The 11296-nt window shown below is 42.3% G+C and overlaps 1 protein-coding gene across 2 annotated transcripts; it reads left to right on the forward strand.

The window, feature by feature from the left end:
* The first annotated feature begins 760 nt into the window (after positions 1-760).
* Positions 761-9377, forward strand: ARL6IP1 (ADP ribosylation factor like GTPase 6 interacting protein 1). Of its 2 annotated transcripts, XM_004750315.3 has the most exons (6): positions 768-935; positions 3091-3224; positions 3699-3818; positions 6458-6575; positions 7149-7233; positions 7654-9377. In XM_004750315.3, the coding sequence occupies exons 1-6, from the start codon at positions 900-902 to the stop codon at positions 7770-7772; spliced, it is 612 nt and encodes a 203-aa protein (XP_004750372.1). In that variant the 5' UTR covers positions 768-899; the 3' UTR covers positions 7773-9377. The 2 variants fall into 2 exon arrangements, with proteins under 2 accessions (XP_044927979.1, XP_004750372.1); XM_045072044.1 differs by lacking the exon at positions 3699-3818 and having other exon boundaries at positions 761-935.
* The last annotated feature ends 1919 nt before the right edge of the window (positions 9378-11296 follow it).

Consider the following 11296-nt stretch of genomic DNA (forward strand, 5'->3'; position numbering starts at 1 on the left):
CTTCCCTTAGCAAGGCCTCCCGTGTTTCTGTCAAAACCAGACCCTTTATGGAGGAGCTCGTCGTTTCAGAAGTAACAGGAACGCCCCGTCCCAGAAAAGATTTCCCTGAAGACCCGCTTAAATAAGCGAACTTTCCCCAAGTTGGAGAACTATGCCCAGATTCTCCCTTCCCCCGCCCCCAATCTAGCTAAGGCCTTACTCTTAATGGTTAGTTGGGGCAAACTGCCGACAATGGACAGAAACAGCTCTTTCAACTCGTCCTCAACACCTCACGGGGTGAGCACGAGTGTCCCGCGTCTCAAACTTGGGCTTAACTGCCCAGGAGCCGGGCCAGGGCGGCCTCAGGGGGGCGCCGCGAGAGCGACGGGCACCGGGCCTTTGGATCACAGCGAGGTCCGCGTCACGCGCCCATCTCTGCTCTCCGCCTGATAATGCGTGTCCTGTTTCTTCCAGTCACCTTAGCTGCTTTGAACTCCAGCAGAAGAGGGTCTGAGAGCTACCAGGGCGGCCGCCCCTGACGACACCGCGGACGGACCAAGGCGCGCTGAAGCACAAACAACAACGGCAGCGGCAGTTCAACCGCTTCCGAAAGACCTGGGCGGGGCGTCACACAGCTTTGGGGCTCTGGTTGGCCGTCCCTTGTCCCCGCCCCCTCGCCCTGCGCGGCCTCGGTCGCCTTTGACCTGGATTTCAAGCCATGCGCTGGGTAGCGGTTGGTCGAAACTTGAGTTCAATCCACCCAATGAGGAGCGGGCTTCGCGGAGACTGTCGGGAAAGGCGGCTGGCCTATATTAGCGGCCTGCGGGGCGTACCCTCGCGCCTGGGTGGCTGTGTGGGTGACGGTGAGAGGTTTGTTTTGGTGGGCGGCTTGCGCCCACTAAGGAAACACCTCAGGGACAATGGCGGAGGGAGATAATCGCAGCACCAACCTGCTGGTGAGTCGTGAGGGAACCAAGCAGGGCCTCCGGGCTTGGGTGGGCTTGGCCTGGCGGCGCCTGCGGCCTCGTTCCCTTCACGCGTGGTGGGCCCGGCCCTCCCTCCCGGTTCCCAGTCGCAGGCGGCGACGCCTGCCCCTTGGGCGTCTTGGGTAGGTGCGGCGCGGCGGTCGCGAGACGGGTCGACCCCTAACATCCCCTGGGGAAGGTACAAGACGCGGTGAGGAGGGCGCGTGATCTGGCACCGCGAATAGGGGCTGAAGAGGAAGTGGAGAAGGGGGCCTGCGATAAGCCTGGGGTGCAGCCTGGGGTGAAGCCTGGGGCAGAGGGCCGCGAGGGGCCGGCCTGTCGAGCGCTTTCGAGCCCCAGGCCCCCGGTCGTAGCCGGTTTTCCCCTCTTTGATTTCAACCAGGCTGTCCCTTCGTTCTTTTTCCCAGTACTTGGGCAGCGTGGAGGGTCAAAGGGCTGCTGCCGAGAATTTGTTAGAGCTGGCACGGCTTACACCGCAGGGAGGCTCTGTGCTCACCGCAGGAGCTGGGACTAGGGTCCTGCAGGAGGGCCAGTGGGGGGGACCTTGTGTTTGTCTGGCGTTTGTAAAGGAGGGAGGGAGGGAGGGAGTGTGTGTGTGTGTGTGTGTGTGTGTGTGTGTGTGTGTCACAGGATGACTTTAGAATAAGCAGGGGTCTGAAGGAACTGCAGTGACGTATCACAGGCGGACAGATTTAACCTCACTGCACGATCCAGGCAAAACCGAGAAATCCTTTTGTCCGTTGCCACAGTAAATAGAGGAATCAAAGAATTTAATCTTTGACGTTTGATAGTCCAAGAGTCCAGATGCTAGTGACTTTGCAGGGCAGTTTTGATTGTGCGATATTTTCAAAATGCGTGACCTGTTCCTTTAAACAAACACACTCTCTCTCTCTCTCTCTCTTACTTCTCTATAGTTAGCATGGTTAGCCCCAGACAGGTTCCAGTTAAGAGGATTGATTGAAGCAGAAAGAAATTGCCCAAATTCACACAGTTTTTTTGAAATGACAGATCCTGGCCTGGAGTTCAACTTCTCTTTCCAGGAGAGCAGTGTAACTTTAAGGAGAACAAGGCCTTTGGCTTTGGATTTCTTGGGTTCAGATCTGTTAACCTCTCTCTATCTGTTACTTCATTAACAATACAATCCTTTTAGCTTATTGGGAAGATTAATTAAAGAATAAGCATATAAAATATGTAGAGTTTCTGGCCCATAGTAATCTCATGTTTAGCTATATCCAGAACGATATATAAAGTCAGAAATGTTGAAGTCACCCAAGTGATCAGTGCGGCACAGATACATAGCATCTTTATTGAGAGGAGGCTGCACTGTCATCTGTCTTTTGTGTATTTCCCGGTGATCACATTTATAAGGGCAGGTGGGTTTCTTTCAGTTCTTTTCCCGGTACCAAAGTCAGTTCAGGGGCTTTTTGCCACATTGGCTCATTCTAGAAGTCTCCTTTCAGCAGATTGTCACATTTGCAGAGAAATCTGAAGTCTTAACCAATGTCTTGGTAAGTGTAAGAAGCATTCATTGTATTGAGGAGATACGTTGAGTTTAAGATGCCTCATGTAATTTGGAGAAAGTAGTTTTACTTAATTGTGTAAACGATGCCGGCATCTAAATGATTCCATTACACAAAGCTATTTTAAAAATTGAATGCTGTTCGGGGAGAGGCTTTTCTAATGGATGTAGAAGTAGGGGTATAAATCAATGAAATGACAGAACAACAGATCAATTCTAACCACCTGAAAAATGAGCAAACTTAAAGTGATCTAATTTTATGTTTTGGGTGCTGCTACTTAGTAGTGATGATGACCCCATTCTGAGGTCACTTTCTTTGTTAAATAGATTTCATTATTCCCACTTTGAGGGGCTCTATAAAGATCGTTACATTATGTATGAAGAGTAGCCCAGTGGTTGGACTTGGAAGGTGACTGTTAAATGCTAGGTGTCCCCTCCACTCTCCCTTAATTGATTTCTGTCTTTGGTACCAAAATTGCACAATATTTAGAAACTAAGATAGTGACTGAGTTGAGAGCTGTTTTACATTCTTGGTGTCTTAAAAAAAATTTAACACAGAATGTTGGGAGTAGTAAAATGATCGCTTTACATGTTGGTCTTACATAGGCTGCAGAGACTGCAAGTCTGGAAGAGCAGCTGCAGGGATGGGGAGAAGTGATGCTGATGGCTGATAAAGTCCTCAGATGGGAAAGAGCCTGGTTTCCACCTGCCATCATGGGTGTGGTTTCTTTGGTGTTTCTGTAAGTGAGCTATTAAATTACTGTGTATTGTGCTTGTTATTAATAAGGGCTCAGGTAATACACAGCCTCCACTTTTGAAAGTGCCTTAAATCTTTTGTAATGTGTAATCTGTAAAGAATGCCTTTTCTTAGAGAAGTTCTCCTAGTTTTCAGAATCTGTAGTACTTAGGTAAACCTGGAGCAGTTGAAAAAAACAGTAGCGCTCATACTTTTGGTCTTAGAACCCTTTACACCCCTAAAAAGTATTGAGGACCCCAAGGAACTTTTGTCTCTTGATATTTACATTAACCATTGCAGCTATGATGTCATCACATTCTGAAGCCTCCCAGAAAACCACTTGTGAGAAACTGAGAATGAAAAGGGCAGATAACGTTTTTGAGACTCAAAAGACCAAGTGAATAAACATCTTCAGCTAGGATAAAAATGACTGTGTTTTTCTCAACTTCATTAATTTTTTTTTTTTTTTTTTGAACAGGACTATCTACTATCTAGATCCATCTGTTCTGTCCGGTGTTTCCTGTTTTGTTATGTTTTTGTGCTTGGCTGACTACCTTGTTCCCATTCTAGCTCCTAGAATTTTTGGCTCCAATAAATGGTAGGTCATATAATAATTTGGCTCGTTTCTGTAAAGTTACTGAGCCTGGTGACTGTGATTGGTATACTGTAATTAAGCAGAGAATTGTCTAACAATTGGATAACTAGGGTTAAGATTGTTGCTTTTATATGAAGAATTTCTTTGCTGATTCAGTTATAAATCATGAATTTCCAGTACTTACATCTTCACAGTTCTTTTATAGTTCAGCATTTATTTATTCTGAAGATTTTATTTATTTTTGCGAGTGCAAGCAGGAGTGTGGGGTGGGGGTGGGCAGAGGGAGAAGCAGACTCCCTGCTGAGTAGGATCCTGGGATCATGATCTGAGCTTTAAGGCTGACTCATGCCTAACTGAGCCACCCATGCACCCTACCATTCATTTTGCCTTTTCCTCCTTTCTCAATATTTTTTATTGAAGTGAGGTTTTTTGAGGTAATGTTTTATCAAATATTGCAGAACTCCTAAAATAGCTTTCCAGAGAAACAGCATGTTTACATTTTACATTTGTTTTCTTTGATATTTAAGATAGTATATTTTGCAGGCTGCTTTTGAAAGAATATGAAAGCAGTAATGTGAATTTTTGTCCGTTTATTTAGCAACTATTTATTGAAGGTCTACTTTTGTGTTAGGGACTGTTCTGAGTGCTGTGAAATATTTTGACTCTTAAGATGGATCTTGTGTTGGGTGCCTGGGTGGCTCAGATGGTTAAGCATCTGCCTTCAGCTCGGGTCATGATCCTGGGGTCCTGGGATTGAGTCCCATATTGGGCTCCCTGCTCAGTGGGGAGCCTGCTTCTCCCTCTGCCTCTCTCTCTCTCTCTCTCTCTCTCTCTCTCATGAATAAATTAAAAAATCTTAAAAAAGAAAAAAAGATGCATCTTGTGTTTAAGTTTGATGTCGATGCATTGTAGTAGTTAGCTAAATGCATAGCAAGTGCTTCAGATCAGATTCATAAAAGTATTTTAACTTTCCTCTGGAATGTTGCATTTCTCACTTTTGATCAAAATAATGAACAAAACTAGATGTTGGAGTAGATTTTTTTTTTTTTTTTGGTCCTAGTTGCTTTTCTCCCTTGGTTGTTTATTTTAATTTGATGAGTAGTCTACATGTACCCTTAGGCTTTTTTTTTTGTTTGTTCCCCTGATAATAGCAAATTATAAAGTAATTCTGTTAGGGACGCCTGGGTGGCTCAGTTGGTTGGACGACTGCCTTCGGCTCAGGTCATGATCCCGGAGTCCAGGGATCGAGTCCCGCATCGGGCTCCCAGCTCCACGGGGAGTCTGCTTCTCCCTCTGACCTTCTCCTCGCTCATGCTCTCTCTCACTGTCTCTCTCTCAAATAAATAAATAAAATCTTTAAAAAAAAAAAAAAAAAGTAATTCTGTTAAATACATGCCTTACAGATTTTTAAGAACAAATTTGGACATTTTAGGCAAATGTTCTTAAGTTATGGGATGATTAAGCATGTGTTTTAAAAAATGTTTTCCCTCTAGCAGAATGGGTTAGTTAGGAAATGCCCTTTGATTTGTTTTTCACATGTAGTAATGAGTTGGGCAATTTTGTAACTGTGTAATGTAGCAACTTAAAGGAAATCAACCCCTGACCTTGACTTTATTAGTCAGATGACATTCTGATCTGCTAATTCATAACTCCTAGAGAGAAGTTTTCAGAAATAAACAGTGGTGGTTTCATGGTAATCAGTATGTGGCTCAGAGAGCAGTTTTATTTTTTTATCTTAATGAGGAAGGAAGAACACTGTTGCGTAGCCACAATCAGCCTTGACCATGGCCAGCTTATAAGGCCTGGTTGTTTACAAGAAGGTCCAGGGTTCATCAGGAGCCCTTCTGCTATATCTATCACTGTAGTTTTATAGGGATGAGAGCTAGAAGAGCAAAAGGAACCTAACCACCCGCCCTCCACAGTGTAAGTTGTACTTCATGACAGCAGCCAATGTATCTGTATAGCAAAGATGGTATAAGGGTGAATTTATCTTTTTTAAAATCAGAATCCAGAGAATATGAAAAAGGGCTTTCCTGGAGGATCTTTTTATATTTTTACTGCTGTTTTGTTTATATTTTCCCTCACTGGGAATTTGGATTTACAAAGAATTTGGATTTGAGCTGGCTGTTGCTGTCTTGGCATCAAGTGTATGAAGCCCAGCTGAGGGGGCTATCATGAGGGTATCATGCTTGGAATACAGGACTTAGTATCTTAGCGGAGACTACTCAAATACAGCTGTGTGGTAGAATCTTCACGTTTTCTTCAAAATAGTGAGACCCTGATGGGCTACAACCCAGAATTCATTTGGATTTGAAAAATAATACAGGCAGAGAGAAATTGATACCGATTTCTGCATGACCCATAGTAGCCTTGAGTCCTTTGTTACTATAATTAACCACATGTGGTTTTAGAAGTATGGATTACCATTGCTTTGTACATACACATCTTTATGTAAAAACTTATTCCTGAGCTTGCCAAGCTGTCTTAATGATACGGAAACTTTTTCACGATTATAAGATAATGTGAATTTTTTTTTTTAATTTAAACTTACTTTAGGAGATAGCTTTTTAAATTTGAGAGGATGATATATTTCTGTTGACTATAAAGACTTGCTTATAGTGAAGGGGAAAATTTTTTTGTAGGACCACTGAGCAACAGCAAAGATTCCATGAAATTTGTAGCAATCTGGTAAAGACTCGACGTAGAACTGTGGGCTGGTGGAAACGTCTCTTTACACTGAAGGAAGAAAAGCCTAAAATGGTACTTTTTTTGTTTTGACTGATTTCAGTAAAGCAAAATTTTAATATTGGATGTACTTTTACTTCATTGTAATCTAATGATGGGCTTTTTAATAGTTGTAATAGTTTGATATTTATATTAAGTAGTTTGATATATATCATTATCCATTGGTTTAACATTCGTAAATGTTTGTATGAATTAGACTGAATTATTGGAAGTTTTGCATTTAATTTTGTACTCTAGTAGAGCAACATTTTTGTTTCTTTTTACTTATTGAAATAAAGGACAAATACTTAAAAAAAATTTGTTCTCTTACCTCTTAGCTTCACATAAGGTCACAATGTGAAGTATTAATTGTAAAAGTAATATAATTTATACAGAGAACTATAGTAATTCTAGGGGGGAATGTATGTAAATTCTATAAAGTAGATCTAATGGAGTTTTCTGTGGATTTTATATAATATATAAATACCAAGTCTAAAGAAAAATGGTAATAATACGGGATTATTTTCCAACCTTTGGAACAACATCTTACAGTTAAGCTTCCTAGTCTTTTTCTAGGATTTGATACATTTTTGTTGTTTTCATTATTAGTACTTCATGACCATGATCGTTTCTCTTGCTGCTGTTGCTTGGGTGGGACAGCAAGTCCACAACCTGCTGCTCACCTATCTGATAGGTAAGTCTTCAAGGCAGAACTACAGCCATATTCTTCTGGCCACTGAAGTCTGATTGGAACTTAATCAACAAATATGTGTTTATCAAGAGTAAGGCACAGATGGAGGAATTGGGTGGATAGAGAGATGACTAAAACCCATGTCCTTGTTTTCTGGGAGTTTGTGGTCATACAGTAAGTTAAGACAGAACATAATAACCAAAGTAGAAAGTGACATGCCAGAGGTAAAAAGCAAGCAGTGTATGTTATCTGAGGTTGTGGGTGTGATAGCAGAAGTTTCCAGGGATAAATGTAGTGAAAGTAATGGATTTTATATTGGTTCCTCCCACTAGAGTGCCTAGTAGTCTGGGAAAAGACCCTCTATAAAATTTAATAATCTGTAGGAAATTAATTGTTGTCTCCCTCATTCTGTTTATTTTTAAGTGACTTTCTTACTGTTGCTTCCTGGATTAAATCAGCATGGAATCATTTTGAAGTACATTGGAATGGCCAAAAGGGAGATAAATAAGCTTCTCAAACAAAAAGAAAAGAAAAATGAATAATGCATCTGCTTTATTCAGTGTAATGAATGGCATATACATTGTCCTTGGGAACAGTTTCTATTACGCTGTCCGGATACTAAAATGTTACAGAAGTAGCTCTTTGCTCTCCCTCGTTCTGCCCTTAGTTCGTAGAAATTCAGACTTGCCAAGTAAGGCTTTATGTCTTCATGTGAAGTGTAGCAGATGCTATCTCATCAGTTGGCCGTATATGGACAACTCATTCGTGAGTACTTGTTTTGATTTTTCTCACCCAGGTTAATTGAATTTTTATTTTTAGGCAACTTCCTTTAAAATAATATAGTGGTGAACTTCACCTTTTAGTGCAGTTAACTGTGACTTTGGATAATTGTTCCAGTTTATCTTTGCTTTAGCTAGATACAAGCTAGTGGTCTGTGGCTACAGGAAGCTGGTTCTACTGTCTGCTTCCACAGTCTGCTTACACTGTCTGGCTTCATGAATACAGAGACCAAGTTTACCACTTCGAATTAAGAGACCAGTTAAGATTCATTCCTCATGCTGTTTCTAAACTGTAGAAGAAGAATCCTCTGGAATAAAATGAAACCAATTCCATGCCCTAGTATCTGTTGGTTTCTGCCTTGTGCAGAACTTAGTAATTTGTAAGAAACATTGATCTTTTCTCCCAAATGGGGAACAGGACAGGCTTCGAGCTCGTCTCTCCTTGCTCTTAGACTTAAGTTAGTAGATCCTTAGAAGCTTTTTAACAGCAGGCTTCCAGAAACTTGTGTTTAGGATTTTTAGCATATTTTTAATTTCAGAGTTTCAGATGACTGAAACTAAAGTATGTTATAGGTTAAGACTCATGTCTGTGACCTTCACTCCAACACCAGCCAATAAAGGACAGAAGTCTTCCTGTACTTAGTCAAGACTTATTTAGTAGAAAATAATCTTAGCCTACTAATTTTTCAAGACCAGACTAAGCCTTTAAAGATAAGCCTCAAGATTCTCATTTGAAGGTATTTGCTGGCTGCTTTGGTCCCCAGAGATTTGGCATAGGAGGTGGTGCACTGGTGTCTGACTTTCTTCCTTGATCTCTCTCTCTGAAGAACGCAAGGGCTGCTGGGGAAAGTGGACTTTTGGCGACGATAGGTGGCCTCTGGTCTACAGAGAGTTTGTAACTGCTTGGAACGTCTCTTAGAATCATTCTCCCTCTCGGTAGCTAGAAATTTAGAATAGCTGAAATCCGTAGGAATGAATCTCTGAGGGCCGAAAATGTGACATTTGGGAACAGTTCTTAAACTCTGATTAACTAGCTGTAATATAGTTTTGTGAATTTATTGCACTGATGCTGGACCTTGTGGTGTATCTGTCTCTAAATAAGTGTTTCTTCCCCTTCAATCTGACTGTAAATGGTAGCACCCATTGTAGCATATGTTTGATTTTTTTTTTTTAATGTTTCATATGAAAACTACAAACTACCTTAATTTTTACATGTGTTTCCTCACTGTAGATAAGCCTATCTTGCTCTCTGGATTTTTTTGTGTATATGTGATCTACCAATTAACTACTTTTTGCAGTTTTAATCTTGTATTATTTCTTCTACTTTGTTTTGTGTAAAAGGGGAAAAATAAAAAAAGCTGAAATCCCTTCTTGTGTGTCTTACTTTTTTATACCTTAGCCATTAAGGTGTTTACATTGTTTACATGATTGGATTTGTGTATCTGGTTAATGATCTACCCTGGGTGATCATTGCATGCCAACACGGTTCTCTTTTAAGAACAAAATGAAAGAAAAGGTAAAAATTAATTCCTCCAGCAAACATTGAGGCACCATGCTAGATGGAAAAGGAGATACAATGAATAAGTGATCACCAAAGATGAGTGTGAGGGGGCCAGGCAGGAAGAACAGGCAGGGAGCAATGGAGGCTAGAGACTGCCTGGCATGATTCTCTCTCCAGGGGCACTTGGGTGGCTCAGTGGGGTAAAGCCTCTGCCTCCAGCTCAGGTCAAGATCCCAGGGTCCTGGGATTGAGCACCACATAGCGCTCTCTGCTCAGCAGGGAGCCTGCTTCCCCCTGCCCCTCTCTGCCTGCCTCTCTGCCTACTTGTGATCTCTGTCTGTCAAATAAATAAATAAAATCTTTAAAAAAAAATGATTATCTCTCCATCGAGGCCCAGCTCAGAGTTCAGTGCTTGCTTACTGGTAGTTAACTTCTGTCTGCACTTTGTGGACTTTAATTATAAAAAATTTTAAATTAGGGGGCACCTGCCTGATGCAGTCAATAGAGCATGCGATTCTTGATCCTGGGTAGTGAGTTGGAGCCCTCACATTGGGCATAGAGTTTACTTAAAAAAATGGATGTTTTATCCATGGTCCTCACTGTTTATACTTCATGGATCTTGGGAACAGATTCAGGTTATAAGCCCTCTGACCCTTGCCTCTTCCCCCCAAATCTGGCTTCCTTATAGCCTCCTGGGGTTTTGGTGATATCCAGAAAAGGGACATTTTAACCCAGTCACTGTAGCTCTCCCCATGGTCATTTGAAATTTGAAGTGCTGGTCCCCTACCATGCAGCTGTGGTTCATTCTCAGGCCAGTCTCATTTGCCTGGCTTCCCAGGCCAGCTTGGCTACTCCTGTGCCAGCTCTGGCCACAGTTTAAAAAAAAAAAAGTCCCTTTTTAACATTTGCCTTGGCACCACCAGTGGAGGTCCCATCATCCAAGAGTTCACAGGATACTGAGAGGAGGCCACCTGGGGTTAGTTGGATGAAAATTGGGGTTGCCTGGCTGGCTCAGTTGGTAGAGCACATGACTTGACCTCAAGGTTGGGTTAGGCATGGATCCTATTTAAAAAAAAAAAAAAAAGCACTCTCCAGTGACCTGCAGGGGGCGGGGATATTTTTTTGAGTTCTTAGCAATTGGTTTTTATCAGCAGTTTATCTTCCACATTTAACATTTTAACCACTCAGATCACGATTAGTCCTGTATGAAGATCTCTGAGCAAGAAAGTTCCAGTTTGTCTGCTTCATAAATCACAAAATTGTGGGGCAATTTACAACTGCCCTCTGGTCCACTGCCATTCGTTCTCCTTGCTCTCCAACTTCAGCCCAGCTGTGCTGAGATTTCGATTCCTCTTTACATAATTCCATTCCCTCCTAGCTCTTGAGCTGTTAGAAGCCGGGAATATCTACTGCCCACACACCCTTCTTAATATTTTGGGATCAGGGGACGCCTGGGTGGCTCAGTTGGTTAAGCAGCTGCCTTCGGCTCAGGTCATGATCCCGGCGTCTTGGGATCGAGTCCCACATCGGGCCACCCAGGCACCCCGCCCCTGACTTTTTAAATGGAGATTATATTAAGTAAGTTTCAGACTGAGTTTTCTCATTTGCGAAATGAGGGCAAAAGTAAAGATCTCACAGGGGCATTATACATTTGTTTTGAGGATCCTGTGAGTACATCTCGTGGAAGCATATAGCAGGCATGAATTGGTAGTGTTAGTACCATTCTGGACACAGATCAAAGGGCACTTCTGTGAAATCTTTAGCAGCTTCCCAGGCCAATGCTGCA

The sequence above is a fragment of the Mustela putorius genome, unplaced genomic scaffold (genome assembly GCF_011764305.1).
Source record: "Mustela putorius furo isolate JIRA1106 unplaced genomic scaffold, ASM1176430v1.1 tig00004007_pilon_pilon_pilon, whole genome shotgun sequence".
Taxonomy (NCBI): Eukaryota; Metazoa; Chordata; class Mammalia; order Carnivora; family Mustelidae; genus Mustela; species Mustela putorius.